Genomic DNA, 17,506 nt, shown 5'->3' on the forward strand with positions numbered 1-17,506 from the left:
CAAATTGTAATAGTAATTTTTCACGTCATTAATTTCCTGACTATACATTGTGACCAGTTGAATGCCACTTTGGTGAATAAAAGTACCAATTTCTTTCCATAAGAGCAAAATCTGTACATTATTCCAAACTTTTGGCTGCCAGTATATCTGTGTGTTAATATTTTGCAGGTTGAGCGCACCTTGATCCAGGGTTCGGCAAGCTCAGAGTATGTTTGAGGGATGTGCTGAGCTCCATATTGTGGAAGAGAGAAGTTGCTGTCCTGCCCCCATCTAGAGCTCTCAGCATGTAGAGATGAAGAGGAGGAAGAAGCTGTTTGACTCTGAGAGTGGCTTGTTGTGCTTTCCACTGTAGATGACTGATCATAACTACAACACACACATGGATCATCATCTAACACACTCCAAACAACAGACTAATACCACTATAAATCACACACTTAAGCCTTAAATGCATGTGTTTCACCTATCAGTATTACATACCTCGAGTCTTTAGTGATCGAGCATATATATTTATCAAAAATGGATCTAGAAAATCCCCAGATAGTGTACAATTTTCAAAGCATTTTTAAAGACAATTGCAGAAAAATGGAATATAAAATATTTTGTTATATTTTGATGCTTTATTTCTCACTTATTCAACAAATGAAAGAACGAGATTCATTACGTCCCTGCTGAAATTGTATGATACACAACAGGCTGTCAACACACACATACTGAGCTACGCATAACACAAACTACACATATGTATTTTCTCAGGCACCTTTTGAGTCTAAATAGATGTATATATCATTTGCTTGAATTGTTTGTTCGAATAGCTGGAAACGCATTTAAAAGATACAGTTGTTATATGGAATTGTTTATGTTGTTTTTAGAGATGTGGCATTGATTCAAATTAAAGTTCTGGTAGAGCAAATTTACTTACTGTATTTACTGAACTAATGTTTAATAAATATTATATCACTGGAGGTATTTTATAGCCACTACCATGGCACTGGCATATCACGCAACACTTCTATAAACACTGAATTTTATATTGTGTGAAAAAGAATTAAAGTGAAACTGTAGTCACTATGCAATTAAGTCTAAGGATATAATTGCATAGAGTCACGACAATAAATGAGACTTTAAGGACAAAACCATACAAAAGACAATGGTGGTTTGTGTTTTCTTAACCTGAGTTGGCAGGACTGATCTGTCTAAATGTGCAAACCACTCAAAAGTCAGTCCACTTACATTTAGTTAAGACAAATTGAGGGGATTTACTTTATATAATTAGAATAATGGTAGTTTCCATAAGAAGAAACAGAAGGGTTTGGCTTTCATTGTGTGTGGGGCAAATCCGTAGCTGCTTTGCGGGAGGGCTGGAAATCACCAAATATTACTAACCGCTAGCATTTCAGTCCCGAGGAGACACACAAACACAACTGGCGCTGAGCTCTCTCACTCACCTAACCAACATCGAGCATCATACAGCCTAGACAACCTCTGTTTGACCTCATCTAAGTCTCAGATTTTAAATACAAACAGGAAAAAAATCACCATTAAAAGTGCATGTCCTAAATGAAGACAAATGATTCCATCTCAGGCAAACCTCTGTTCTTTAAAAGCTAAATTATCAGAGCTCTGGGTTTGAACTGTGTGCTTGCCAGCTTTATTAATGAGCGCAGTCTGTGGCTTTGACAGGTTAGAAATCTAATCTGGGTTTGTTGACAGCAGCATTCCTTAACTCTGTGTTTGGGCTTGTTAGCTCTTTTAAAACTTGATCTGACTGGGGCACACTCTGCGAGCGTCTTGCCTATTTGTTTTTCTGTAGGACTGACTTGCGTGGGCTTTGCTCACAAATGCCACACCTCCATAAACAGAGACATTCCCTGAAACTCATCAAATGCTCCAATCTGTGAGATTCACAGCGCAGCATGACTCCAGCACATGCAGGTGCTTCCTGCACTTTAAAAAAGAAAAAAAAAAAAATTGTTGATGACTATCACACGTAAAAACTAAAGGACAATATTCCAGATATGTCCTTTTAGGAGTTGAAACCAAGGACAAAACGACTGGCATTAATCTGCTGACGACAAATATTTGCGTTGCTTTAGATGCAAGCTTTGATTTGTCTTTGCATAAAATACTTTGTATAAGCAACATCACTCTAAATAGGCTTAAAAACACTACTCTGCTTCTCTTATGCAAGCTTTGTTTGCAAGCATGTGTTGGTGAGCATTGTGCTTGACCAGATGACATCAATTCCATTATGCAAGTTTTTTTGGACAATAATGAGCAGGACCTTTTGAATGGCAAAAAATGGAGACATATTCCAGAAGATACGGTATATTTTTATATTTATCTACATATTTATGTATATCCTCTGAAAAGGCTTAAAAGGGTGTGCTTCAGAGGAATAATTTTAGCTGAACAACCATTGCAGCCATTTAGATACAAAGTATTTAATACAAAAGTAATTTGTAAAAATCCAGTTAAAACTAACCATGGCATGTTTTCACTACAAACATGCAAAGCATGGCATTTAATACATTTGATTTATTTGATATTTAAAAATGCCACGCATTCATGAGTGATGATGCAAACAATTCACTGAATGAATGTTTGATCCGATTCACTGAAATGGACAGTTTGAGCTGAGAGCAGAGGATCAGCCCAACCCAATTCTATAGAAGCTTCAAGATTTCAAACAGTAAAATTATGACCAGAAGGATCATTTTGATGAAAGCTCAGTGCTTGAAACATGAACTGGAGAACTCTTCAATCTCTTGAAAAGCTAATTTCCACAAACTGTACCTGTAAAAATCATGAGACTTCCACTTGGCTCGACACAGAGGGCAGATTAATGTATCGTGATTTCTCCGGCACTCCTCTGCCCCTGAAAAACAAACAGGACAAAGGAGACATTCTTAATTCCTCATCGTTTCATGAAGAGGTGTCAGTGGAGAGATGGGATCTAATATGGAGTTTTTCAATTGCTGCTGTCTTTGGCTTGCTGACTGGGAGAATTAAGACACCATTTTCTATAAAGCGAAACAGTACATCAGACAAAAATCAAAGTAGTTTTTTGTAGTGCGAACAGCATAAATCCACAAGAAATCAGATTTTTAAAAATTTAGTTGAAACCACAGTCGTAGGTGGAAGTAACGGAATCGTGTACTTGTACCAGAACTTGCGATACCAAAAACGAATACCGTCTGACATACAAATGACATTGCATCAAAATTCAGTGCACAAAATAAAATTACAATATGTCCTAGTGTGATTATTAAACCACAAAGGCTGCAATGTAATTAAATAAATATATAGTCTGCATCTGCTGCATGCTTCAAAGTGAATGTGTGAAGCCAGCTGCTCATACAATGAACACACCTCATGAGCATCATGCGCACTACTCTGTGTAGTAGATGAGACAGAGCATAGCGCACATTCGCCTTGACGCATGCATAAAATATTAATTTAATTACATTGCATCCTTTTGTGGTTTAATCATCACACTGGGTCATGTAACCACCTGCTTTTCTGGAGGTGTGAAGCTGTCATCAAAAACAAACAAATTGAAAGGGCTTCACTTTGTTTTCCTCCAAGATAAAAGCTCAATTTAAAAAACAAATATTAAAAAAACACAACAAATGTATCACTACTGTACAGGTATGTAATATTCACTGCGAGTAATAATAATAAATCAATAATAATAATATTTAGTTACATATTATCTCACATCTCTGATGCTCTGTTGTGCAGCTTTTTATTTAACAAAAATAACTCTAATGTTGTATTTTGGATTGTGCTGTGAGGTTCTGTATAAAAGTACTCCATATAATAAACAATGTTATGTTATGATGTTAATTAATTAGTTAATAAATTCAGACAACCTTTTATTTAGACACCCTTTTGATGATTAAATTGAATTAAACTGTCGAATATGGAATTCAGAAAAAAATCAAACCAACAGTCTCACAGTACTGTATTTGAAAACTGCAACATTACCAAAAAAAAAAAAAAAAAAAAAAAAACCTTGTACTCCGTCTCCAAAAAATGGTATTGTGACAACCCTAGTAGGGCTGGGTATCTATACAGATTTTCCGATTCGATTCCGATTCTCAAGCTCTCAATTCCAATTTCGATTCTATCTGGGTATATTTCAGTTATAATGTCCCTTTTGCTTACATATGAAATAAATTCTCTTCCAGCTAATTCTGTGAATTATACAGGGGACCATCTAACTAGGTACAATATGAAAATATTAATTTTACTAATTATATTTTCTTAGTTTTTCATCATTTTAATCACACTTTAGCTTTTTTAAAAATGAACAAATCAATGTATTTAATCAATAAATATTATATTATATTGCATATTATATATTGTTAGTTTAATTGCATAATTTGTAGTTTTGTTGAACACCTGCCAAAACCAGTACTGTCCCTTTAAGAGAATGCAGCATTTCTGTAGAGTGTCTTTAAATGAGTGCATGTTAATGAGAGAGACTTGAATGGCATTATCTCACCTGTGCTATGTCTGATTACAATTAAATGTGTATTGACAACTGACGGTAAACAGAAAGGGTATAATATTAGACATTATTCAATGATAAATCGGTTGTGTGGATTTCATCTTTGGACACACACACATTACTTTTACTCTCAACATGCAGTGAAAGGATCTTGCTGCTGAATACTCCACCACTATACTACACAATTAATGGTGAGTGAAATCTAAACATTTAACAGCCAGTTGCCACATTTATACATTTTTAATCACATTTTAGTGAAATTTGGTTTGCAAATGTGAGTGATATCCTCTCATTGTAGAGCACGGTTGCTTATAGATTAAAAGATCGATCCATGGCTTTTGAGAATCAATATCGAATCAACCAAATAAAAAAACAAACAATTAATCGAAAAATAGATTTTTATTTTTTTTTTGCCCAGCACTAATCCCTGTATTATGTGATTAATATAAGATTTTTTAAATTGCTTCACAAACCAATGCATTGGATTTAAAATAGTTATTTTTATCATTTGGGATACAATGTGTCTTTAATGTCATGCAAAGTGCACAGTATTGCCTATGATATGATGAAGACACTATAGACATACAGTGATGTGGGATAATCTGTGATATGCTTATGGCACTTACATATAGACATGCAGTGATGGTGCAATTTGTTTCTGCAGCCTTCTTCACACACCGTCAGACTTTCCTCGTCCAGCATGTCCAGCAGACAGATAGGACACATCTGCTCCTCTTCGTCCTTCATACTGCACACATGTACCATTATAAAATATACCAAGACTTAGGGGCAGTGATAGAACTATGCTAAAGACTTCAAAATAAATAAACTTTATTATAAAAGGGCTCATTTCATGAGAAATCAATCTTTTCCTTGATTTGTTTTAGATAAGAGCTAGATTTCAAAACTAAAAATGTCCCTCCAAGGGAAAAAAAGACCACCCAAACTAAGCTTAAAAAGTATAAATATATGGGTGTTTCTTCTAGGGATGGGCACGAGTTCTCGGGTACCCAGACGTGGCAGCAATGATCGATCATGAAAATGAAGATCGATGGTGATCAAACATGATGCAGGGTTCATGCAGATGCTTCAAAGTTAAATTTTTTTGTTTTCCAGGACTATGCTCGAGATGTAATTAAAACAAATTATTTTTGTTAATTTTAAATAAAAATATTTTAACCATTCAGTTAATTTATTTGTATAAAACACAACTTATTACACATACAACAATGAGCATCTTTAACTACATATTCTCACAGTAACAATTCTTGGTTCATTCATGACAAAACTGATGTGCAATTGTAGTGTGCTCCCTTAAAACGCACTTCCCTTTCCAACAAAAGTGAATAACTGTGTCTGTAAACAGTTGTTCATATGGCTCATGTGCTGTTTCATGTTTTGTAAAGTCACACAACAGATTTATGTGAGGAACTGACCCAAATTTCAAATGGGTCACTCAAATTTGACTTTCCAACTTACAAAATATAGAAATTTTCCATTTAGTTCAGTTTTTGCCTATAAACGCTGAGGGTAAACATTTTGTAACAAGGACAACTTGGCTGTTGTTCTTTCTTTTATTATTTAATTCTGTTTCAAGAACAAAGCAAGTTAACACTAACGAGGGTTAAATGGGTTACAACACCAAATATTGGTCTGTCATCGTGTTTTTCCAAAAATAAATAAAATACATTTTATTTATTAAATGATTTAAGCAACGTATTTTAAGATTTTCTATAATTCAAAAACCTTTTAAGCACCTCTTGGTAAAAATTGGGTTCAATGTTTTTCCAGGACTTAAATTTGAAAAAGCCAAATTCAAGTACTTCAAGCACACTGTACGAACCCTGATGATGTGACTTGTCACTTAATTCAAAATTCAGTGACAATTACCTGACAACTAAACACAAACGTGTCAAAGAGGGAGCTTATTTTTAATTTTGAGATTGATTATGTTGTGGTTTTGAGGGGTACATTGATTGTCAGAGACGTCTCATAGCAACCAAACTTACATACGACGCTGCAATGCAATCGTTACGATCATCAAAAGAGTAATTAACCGTGTTTTGAACACCTGTCTCTGCAAAACGTCTACTAAACACGTTTTAATGTAAGAACTTTGACTCGTTAATGGATATTATTTAATAAAAGTGAATGTTTGTTACTGACTGTAAACCTCCCTGCCCTGGGTGATGTAACACACACCTGCATCTCGACAAAATGGGAGTTGAAGATTTCCGCACCAGTTTCCAAGTTAGAAGTCCGACAAAGTGTCATTCTATTGCACTTTCCCCAACTGAAAGATAGAAATTCTGACTCTCCGAGTTGAATGTAATGCTTCATAAATCATCACAGCAAAAACAATATGGAGCATCGTGGCTTTCCCCACAGGAGTGAACACTTGGGGAGACACCCACTAAATGGAACAGAATGCAGCATCTTCAAAACTGAACTTAACACGCATATTAAAAACGCGATGGATATGGCGTCTACTGTTAAGCCAACCGCGATTTGAAAATAGACAGTTTAGACAGTCACTAAAATAAAACTGGTGCACGCTTACTAAGATTACTATGGTAACCTGAAGGAAGAACAGACAGACGCGCGTTGTGCACATTCTTTCATTGAGTTGGGCAGCAAATTTTCACATAATGACAAAATATGATTATTATATTAGCATTATATTTTGATTATGCAATCTTTTGTACATTTTGTAACAGATTATTTTATAACAGCCTATAAAAATGAATAGATGATAAACTGGAACAAGATGCAATGCAGCAGACAAAGACGTTTGTCAGACATGTTATTATATATACAGTTATGTCATTGAGTACTCGAGGGGCAAGTTTCAGAACTACACCACTTCCTGTTGTTTCTCTCTTTTTAGTTATGCATGTTGTGGGTGTCGCCTTTCATGACATGCTGAAGACCTTAAGACAACTATATAATTACTAAATATTAGGGGTGAAACAGTTCACTCGTCTCATGATTCGGTTCATACTGAAGTCACTGAAAGTTTTTTTTATGATTATTATTACTACTTTAAAAGACATATGCTATACAGTTCCTTTCCTTTAAAATGTAGCTAAAAGTACTGTTCTTAAAAAGTGCTAAATGATCCATCAGAGATGCACTGGGACTAAAAATCAGCCCAGAACAGGGCAATTATGCTTACTGAAAATGCAGAATTATGTTAGATACATAAGCTGCATACACACGGTTACTGATTACATACATTTAAAATATTTTTCATTAAAATACAATTTTTATAAAATAATATTGTCTCTGATTACATCTTAATATTATTTTCAAAAATACATATATAAAGTGTGCTCATCCAGTTAAATAATAATTTACTCATGAAATCAAATCAGACTAAAAGATTATACTCCCCCATAGCATTATTATACATAATATTCAACATTATACTGTATATAGTACATTTATTATTATCCACAATATTCTCAGCGAGTCCACTGTATTCGAGACTTATATCTCTGCAGAACAAAAATGGGCTTTTCCCAATCAGTGGGCGTTTTCAAACCACTGAGATTCCCTACTTTCATTGGTTAGTTTAGAAACACCCATCCCAGTTTGAAAATGCCTACAGATTTGAAAAAACTTCAAAAAGCGTCATGGGACAGGAATATCGTGGATAGCACTATCATTAAACCTCTGTAAACTTTAATTTTCTCTCACGCAGTCAGAAGATCACCGTCATGCTTCAACGGACATTCGATACCTCACGCTGAAAAGGCGCGTCTCTCTCCCACTCCTAGACAGTTTTCACTTTCAGTATTCGCAGTTTCAGCCGAACTCATCATACAACACCTGTGGCTACTAGTGTGCGATCGTACTTTGAATGAATGTTGCATTTATATAGCGCTTTTTCAGACACTACACTCAAAGCGCTTTACACAGAGAACAGGGACTCTCCTCAATCACCACCAGTGTGCAGCATCCACCTGGATGATGCAACGGCAGCCATAGTGCGCCAGTACGCTGACCACACACTAGCTATTGGTGGTGAGGAGAGAGTAGAGTTATAGAGCCAGTTTATGGATAAAGATTATTAGGAGGCCATGATTGAGAAGGGCCAATGGGGGGAATTTGGGGTTACACCCCTATTCTTTTACGAGAAGTGCCCTGGGATTTTTAATGACCAGAGAGTGTCAGGACCTCGGTTTAACGTCTCATCCAAAGGACGGTGCCTTTTTACAGTATAGTGTCCCCGTCACTATACTGGGGCATTAGGACCCACACAGAATGCAGGGTGAGCACCCCCTGCTGGCCTCCCTAACACCTCTTCCAGCAGCAACCTTAGTTTTCCCCAGGAGGTCTCCCATCGAGGTACTGGCCAGGCTTAACCCTGCTTAGCTTCAGTGGGCAACCGGTCTTGAGCTACGGGGTGATATGTCCACTGACATTTTAGAGTTCCTGTGTGCAATGAAGCGATTTCCATTTGTATGCCCGCGTTCCGTAGGATGTCGCGTGTATTGGATAGAAGATGCTAAAATAATAATAATAATAAAGTTCCATCTCCATGATGCACAGTCAAATTTTTTTAACGCCGATGTATCTTCCCACAATAAACCGTTACACCCCTACTAAATATACATGCATGATTAATCCATATACAAGGAAAAATATTGAAATAAAAATTATATTTCTTAGTTGTTTCCAAGTCTTCACTAAATTATTGTTAGATGTGATAATTAAATAGTTAAATAACTATTACATATTATAACAAATAATTTGGTCCGCATAAGATGACGTTTAGTCCAAACACGACTAAGCAGTGTATAGATTTTGGCTATTAATTGAATTTAGACGGCCAGATTTTTTTCTATATATTTTGAATATTTTGGTGGATATATTTTATATTAAGAAAAATATCAATTGATAAGACTTTATTTTATATAGGCTACTGTACACTTTGCTAGTTATGATTTCTATGCTGAAAATTACCCCACATGGGGAAAAAAAATGTAATTGCTTAATATCACTTATTTTGGTCACTGCTTTTAGTAATGTAGATAGACAATAAGAAAAGAATAAAGTAATTATAAATAAAGTATTGTTTTCACAAAATCACTTTTTTTTTTTTTTCGACAATGTCCAACAGTGTAGGTACATGCATCACAGGAGATTTGTCATTTTTTTCTGGAAGTCATGAAAATTCCCCCCACAGTGTCATTCACAAATTCTGTATTGTGTTTAATAGAATTCTGTCATGGAAATGACGGTGAAGAAAACATTAAAATAATAATAATAATAATAATAATAATAATAATAATAATATGGCTGACTGCTTTGTCTTCCTAAAGCTAATTTCATAGCTAACATTTAATGCATCCGAAATACACACAATTTAATAATATTTTCACACGAGTAGTTTGAGAAGAAAAAAAAAAAGAATGTAAAAATCACACCACAGTCACAGACATCAGAATGATCACCATAAAAAGTGGCCCTTAATATTATGACAGTCATTACAGACCTGCTTTCATTGCTAGATGGGGAGCTGCTGGAGGCGCATGAAGTGTGAGAGTTGGACATGCGAGACACAAACTTCTGGATGGTGCTGCGAGAGGGAGCTTTGATGCGCGAGCTGCGGCGGTTGTGATACTTCTGAAATAAGCTCTCCACCTGAACGAGAGCACAACATCAACGCATGCTGAACACACTGCTGTAGTGCTGATGTTGGTGTGTCGGTTGGATTAGAGTCTCCTCACCTCAAAGTTCTTGAGGGTCTTCCTCCACAGCAGTGCATCTGATGGCTCTAGCTGGAAAACTCGGAGCATGACGAACAGTACGTGGATGCAGAAAGTCCCGCGGCCACAGCTACAAGTCTAATTATGAACAAATTGTCATGAAGAATTAGGAAACTATCATCTGAAATTAACCAAATGAAGCTGAAATACAGTACCAGCAGAGGCGCAAAAAATACATACACGCACGGGAGACTGACCGATATTGGATTTAGCTGACACCAATAACTAAGGTGATGGAAAAAAAACAATAACTGATTAATTGGCCAATAGTTTAAATCATTGAATGTGTTTTTTTTATAAGAACATTTTCTTAGTCTTTCCTTACTGTGATGAGCACAGACAGAGGCTACAAGAGTATAAAGTGAATAAAACCTCATATGCAGTTTATTGTGCAACCAAAATCCCAAGATTAACCAGATAAAAAAAAAAATAAAAAAAAATTGATGCATAGCGTGGGACTTTTAATTTATAACAATCCCAAAATACACCAGGTAACTCTTTTTTTTAAATGTCTGTGCTCCAAATTGCTCACACAACCAGAAAAAATATGCACTCTTATAATCATCTACAACATATTACAATATGAACACTATAAAGTAAACATTGCTCGTCGTAAATGTCCAGTATTTCAGTAATCCAGTATTACTGAAGCGGACCCTTTTCTCTAGGGACACCGTTTATCAAAATACACAACATACACTAAACAATCAATAATGGTTATATAAATAAACATTCAATAATGTCTATACTTCATAGGAGTCTTTTCTATAACACCACCTGGTAGTAATAATCATGCATTAGTCCATAAACAGCGACGGAGACATAGCTCCATTTTCAAAGCACAATTCAAGTTATTGTATTTATAGCCTACACACTCACCAGATGAAGGGTTTTAATATACATTTATAATGTATAGATTAGATATAAACTCAGCAAAAAAAGAAACGTCCCTTTTTCAGGACACTGTATTTTAAAGATAATTTTGTAAAAATCCAAATAACTTTACAGATCTTTATTATAAAGGGTTTAAACAATGTTTAACCGAGGCCTGTACTCTGGAGCGGGATCGATTTGGAGGTGGAGGGTCCGTCATGGTCTGGGGCGGTGTGTCACAGCATCACTGGACTGAGCTTGTTGTCATTGCAGGCAATCTCAACGCTGTGCGTTACAGGGAAGACATCCTCCTCCCTCATGTGGTACCCTTCCTGCAGGCTCATCCTGACATGACCCTCCAGCATGACAATGCCACCAGCCATACTGCTCGTTCTGTGTGTGATTTCCTGCAAGACAGGAATGTCAGTGTTCTGCCATTGCCAGTGAAGAGCCCGGATCTCAATCCCATTGAGCACGTCTAGGATCTGTTGGATTGGAGGGTGAGGGCTAGGGCCATTCCCCCCAGAAATGTCCGGGAACTTCCAAGTGCCTTGGTGGAAGAGTGGGGTTACATCTCACAGCAAGAACTGGTGCAGTCCATGAGAAGGAGATGCACTGCAGTACTTAATGCAGCTGGTGGCCACACCAGATACTGACTGTTACTTTGGATTTTGACCCCCCCTTTGTTCAGAGACACATTATTCCATTTCTGTTAATCACATGTCTGTGAAACTTGTTCAGTTCATGTCTTAGTTGTTGAATCTTTTTATGTTCATACAAATATTTACACATGTTAAGTTTGCTGAAAATAAAAGCAGCTGAAAGTGAGAGGACGTTTCTTTTTTTGCTGAGATTATGTACTGACAGGGCATGTTTGCATATACAAATTTTTATACATGTTTCCACATACTAATACGATAACCAATAGTTCCAAGTTGCTATCAGCACCAATTAATCTACGAAATATGATATATTGGCCGACCATTAATATGCAATGTATGCAACACATATGGGTGCAACACAATAGGGGGACTGCTGAATAAACTCCAAGGGGGCACTTTGAGGAGGACCCCCTTGGTAATATGTATGTCAGGGTTCTGATCCCTTACTCTCTATTAGCATACCTGTGGACCAATGAACACCCGGAATTTGTTGTCAGGACTGTCTCCGCCAATCAAAAATGAATTAGGTCCTATCTGCTGCAGCAGGTAGAGGCGTGCCCTCATGACCTTGTTGACCCTGCGGTTGGTCTCCTCTGGACTGTATGGTGAAAAGCCATCGGGGGAGGGTGCTCTCCGAGGGGGTGTGACCCTTCCGCTCTGGAACAAAACATGCAGACAGACACATACATAATGCTCTGTTGTGCTAGACTCTCACATTAAATTTACAATGCAAAAAATTCACAGGAACTCACAGGAACCGGAGACCCCCTACGTCTGCGCAGGCTGGGAGAATCAGGCTTCCCAGCAGTCTTAGTGGATGAAGAAGAGGATGAGGAGGCAGAGAAAGATGATGGTCCAGGTGACGGGCTACGATGAGTTCTGCTGTGAGATGAAGACGAGTTGTGACTGTCACTGCCAACTTCAGTGCCATCTGCTCGCAGAGGAATGGGCTTCACGACCTGACACGCACCACACAGAAACACACCAATGAAAACACTAATAAAACATGATAACTTTTTATTTTAATTTAAAAACTAACAAACTTTATTTTGGGGAGTAATGTTTCTATCTTTTTTGAAAATAAACATTTTAATAGACATTTTAAGTGTCCAAATACATTTTGAGGCAAATTTATATACAATCAGCATGGTCGATTCAATTGATTGGTCAATCTTTGTCCATTTTGAGATTATCAGCACAACAGTCCCCATTTAAGTCGCCTTCTCAGTCTCTGACACACGCATTCAATTCAGGAAGTGCTGTTCTACTTCAAACCAACCATTCTTCAACTATTTTTTGTGATAAAACTATTCTATGATTTAACCTTTACTAGTACTTGACTAGTTCATTAACTCAAATGTAGCAGATAAATAAGCAATGTCATTTGTGAAAATGGAAAGTTAATGGTTATCTTGATGGGGTAAAGGTCACTGATAATTTGTCTGTGTGTGTAGGATGTTTATGAAACGAAAATTCTTGGCTGAAACTGAAAATCTGGTCACACTGGGCCAAACAACTGAAAACAGTAGATAAAAAAAAAAGATCTCATAATAACCTTTAAACTGATTCTTGGACAGTACAAGCATATTCATACAATACAACAAAGTGTTGAAGAATACACAACAGATCTAAAAGGCCTAAAGAAAACTGGCACTTTCTCTACAGTATTACATGTGATATTGTAATAAATAGCCTCTCACAATCTGTATTAGCACATTTGAAATGGTTGTCATTAATGTGCCAATTACCAAAAGGGCCATCACTTCTGGGGATGGGGACTTTAATAATGGACTTTGTATTCTACTTAGGCTCAGAAAAAAGGCTTGAACCAGCCTTAGGCTGTCTGTTGGTCTTAACTGGCCACCAAGCTGGTTTCCACTGTTGAGGCTGGTCTATTTTGAAGGTTTTAAATGGGTTTTGAACACTTGGAAGACTATCTAAGCCACCTTAAACCAGCTAAGACAAACAAACCTACATTAGGCTGGTTTAACTTAGCAGAGTTCTTGGCCAATTTTCTCTTTCAACTGAAAATTGAAAATGTTTCAGAGCCTTCAAAATTCAGTGCATCACTATTACTCTCCCACTGCCTCTTCTGTGGATGTAAAGATGCCTGTGAGGAGTATACAGCAAGACGACTGTGTGTGTGTGTGTGTGTGTGAGAGATGTCGCTGTACCATCGGCCCTCTCCTGCTACGTCTCTCCAGCCACTCACTCTTCCAGGTGGGCATACAGGTGGCCTTGAGCTTCTCTCGAATCAAACGCTCCTCTGGCCGGTCCTCCATCTTCTGCAGCCCACGCAGAGTCTCCTTATTGTCCATGTCACGACTGCACAGAGAATAATACATGAGTGTGAGCATGATCATAACTGGAATCTGCGACTAATGAATAACACAGATTTCCATAGAAAATTTATGATCATTCACTTTCTCTGTTCCTTTGTGGTGGAATGAGCTTCCAATCTCCACACGATCTGCTGAAACCATCTCAACATTCAAGAACCAGCTGAAAACACACCTCTTTAGAGAGCACTTAACCAATCCACACTAAATGCACTTAATATTTAAGAATATTTATAATAAAAAAAAATAAAAAAAATAAAAAATAATAATAATATTTTTTTTTTTAAACACTGTCTGTCTCTTTCTTCTATGCTAGCTTCTTTACTACTCCAGCCAAATTGAGAACTTGGTAGTGTGATACTGCAGATATTGTTGACTTTTGTATGACAAATTGCTCACTATGCTGCTCTGCTAAATGACTAAATGCAAATGAATCAGATCAGAAAGATGTGTTGTTTTACTTACGAACACCCAATCTTTATATCTCATACAGTTCATTCTGAAAACTCAACTCAAAATACTCAAATTATATAATACATTTTTGCCGCAATGCTCAAAAGTGGTACTGGAAACACTTTTCAGCCATCTACTTTAAATCATCAAAGAGAGATCAAAGAGGAAATGGACATTACGACATGTACCAAACTACATAAGATAAAAATCACAACTGAGACTCATTAAAGAAAATGATGGAAAATCCCCTGAACCACACAAGAGACAGACAGGTCTCAATCGTTTGTTGGATAGTGCCCACATGTGTTTGGGGGGTTAAGGGTCCAGAAGTGGGCAGCTGTGGAAGGTCTGCAGGAGCATCATCATCGCTGAAGCCCCTTAGACTAAAGCCACGCATCCTGTACAATCCTTGTCAAATCAATCTTTGAGGTCTTAGCAACTGTAGAAGCAGCTACTAATTTCAAGAAGCGATGTCTGCTGACCAGTGCACTTCTACAATTCAATGAACATGTAAACATTCAAAACATAATTTCAGCACAAAAACAGTGTTCATCCAGCTTATCAAAAAGGTAAATCAACAACAAACTTGAACTGGTACTTTAGTACTACATCGATAAGTAAAACAAAATGTAACGTATCTTTCTACAGTGTCAGTGGTACAGAGAACCAACTAGGAACGATTTTGGATGAAAAAAATCGAATTGAGATTTGAATTTGAAAATGATAATTAAAAATGCGTTTCCTTTTGACCAAAATTAAATAATGGGAAAACATGCTCTACTGCCAATAGAAACACTGTTCAAGAATACTGTTCACATTACCTGCACATTCTATCTCTTTGTCCCCTTTGTGATAGGGTCATACCTCACTTTATCATTATTTAGCAGTGGCTTCTTCCTTGCTGAGCAGCCTTTCAGATTATGCCAATATAGGACTCGTTTTACTGTGGATATAGATACTTGTCTACCTGTTTCCTCCAGCATCTTCACAACTTTGCTGTTGTTCTGGGATTGATTTGCACTTTTCGCACCAAATTACGTTCATCTCAAGGAGGCAGAATGTGTCTCCTTCCCGAGTGGTATGATGGCTGTGTGGTCCCATGGTGTCTATACTTGCGTCCTATTGTTTGTACAGATGAACATGGTACCTTCAGGCATTTGGAAATTGCTTCCAAGGATGAACCAGATGTGGAGGTCCACAATTTTTGGAGGTCTTGGCTGATTTGTTTTGATTTTCCCATGATGTCAAGCAAAGAGGCACTGAGTTTGAAGGTAGGCCTTAAAATACATCTACATGTACACTACCATTCAAAAGTTTGGGGTCACTTGACTGAAATGATTCTCATGATCTTAATCTTTTGATTTGAAGGTGTATGCTTAGAGAGCACCTATTATGGTTTTTCAAATATTAACTTTCATGTAGTGTGTTATATGGCTGTTTGTGAATGTAAAAAAGTCTGCAAAGTTTCAAAAATCAAAGTGCACGTCAAATGGAGTTATTGACTTCCAAAAGAAAGAACCGATTCTGAACACCTGAAACGAATCGTTAGTAATTCCAGACTTACTTCCTGTACTAACTTATGTTATTTGATAACAAAAAACCCGCCGCTAGTCTTCATTGGCTGCTCGCGAACCGCTTTGACCTGCCCTCAAACACTACACAGCACAGCAGTAGACCAATCACAACAGACTGGGAAAGGAGGAGTTTAGAATGAATCTGTGTGTGACACTCATGGTTTTTTCTGGTTGCCAGTATGTCAATGACCTTTGATAGTGACAACAGAACTTTTCATAACTGTTTTGAATACAAATACATGTTAGCAAGGCACAATTAATGTAATTTAAATAACCTTTTACTGTGTGGGGCATAAACATATAAATGCAGGATCTTACTGCAAAAGTGTTGCAAAGGGCACTTTTTAAAAAAACCTTATCGGTTTCGGACGATCTTATGGTTTTAAAAAAAAAAAAAAAAAACGGTGATGGGTATCAGTCTCAAATTTCCCGAACAGTGCACCACTATTTAATGCCACAGCTTTAAAGCAAACTCACTCCTTTATTTAAAAGTAAAGGTGTAATCTAGTTTAAAACACTTGTGTCATGTTCTCAGAAATGTAATCTTTGTGTCCAATTTGGTTTCATACTTTTTTGGAAAACTTTAAATTATGTGGTGTAAGCATCAAGTAAAACTATTCTAATACTTTCTTTGAACCTTGAATACGTGAGAGTATACACTTAATCATTAATTTCCAAAAAGTTTTCAAACATTTTTCAAGGTACATTTTTTTTATTTTTTATATATATAAATATTCTGAATTTTTGACTTTTCTCAGGGTTCCACCACATGACTTGAACAAAATGTGCCTTTTCATAAAAATGTCAAAATGAATATCAGATGTTTTTTAAAACTTCATGCTCAGTCTTGGTCTAAAGGGGTCCGCTCTGTTTTATGGTTTTTATGGTCAACAATGGCTTTCATCATGTTGGTTTCACCCTTTGACTTTGATATGGTGGACAAAAGCGTTTTTAAATATGAATGATATTTTAGAACAATTGTTTCACTGCTTTTTTAAAAAAAAAAAAAAAAAGTATAACATTACAAAATTATTCTGCACTAATCATGCCAACATTTCTTTTTTCAGGAATTTCAGCTTTTAATGAGACTGACATTTTTTTATTTTTTTTTTACTGTCTCTGGACACCACAAGACATTTTTTACTTTAAGCCCCAGAAAAAATATCAATATGACTTTAAACTCAGAAATTAAAAATATGCTCAACATAGAAAAGGTGTATTCAAGTAAATGGTTTGTGTGAATTGCATTTATGTATTTTTAATTTAATAGATATGGACAAAAATGAGTGTCACTTCATTGACCCTTAGGACAGAC

General features: G+C 36.5%; 1 protein-coding gene across 3 annotated transcripts in view; it reads right to left on the bottom strand.

The window, feature by feature from the left end:
* The window catches only part of LOC127433272 (mitogen-activated protein kinase kinase kinase 1-like), a 142,863-nt gene that overhangs the window by 37,974 nt on the left and 87,383 nt on the right, over nucleotides 1-17,506 (bottom strand). For 2 of the 3 annotated variants that reach the window (XM_051684999.1, XM_051685000.1), the window contains exons 2-9: nucleotides 14,000-14,150; nucleotides 12,578-12,784; nucleotides 12,288-12,482; nucleotides 10,252-10,368; nucleotides 10,017-10,165; nucleotides 5,143-5,264; nucleotides 2,797-2,878; nucleotides 180-366 (exon numbers count right to left, since the gene is read on the bottom strand). In XM_051684999.1, coding sequence (XP_051540959.1) covers nucleotides 180-366; nucleotides 2,797-2,878; nucleotides 5,143-5,264; nucleotides 10,017-10,165; nucleotides 10,252-10,368; nucleotides 12,288-12,482; nucleotides 12,578-12,784; nucleotides 14,000-14,150 — 1,210 coding nt within the window. Of the gene's footprint in view, nucleotides 1-179; nucleotides 367-2,796; nucleotides 2,879-5,142; nucleotides 5,265-10,016; nucleotides 10,166-10,251; nucleotides 10,369-12,287; nucleotides 12,483-12,577; nucleotides 12,785-13,999; nucleotides 14,151-17,506 lie in introns of those variants that run through there. The other variant, XM_051685003.1, reaches the window with a different exon arrangement.

Source organism: Myxocyprinus asiaticus, chromosome 43 (genome assembly GCF_019703515.2).
Source record: "Myxocyprinus asiaticus isolate MX2 ecotype Aquarium Trade chromosome 43, UBuf_Myxa_2, whole genome shotgun sequence".
Lineage (NCBI taxonomy): Eukaryota > Metazoa > Chordata > Actinopteri > Cypriniformes > Catostomidae > Myxocyprinus > Myxocyprinus asiaticus.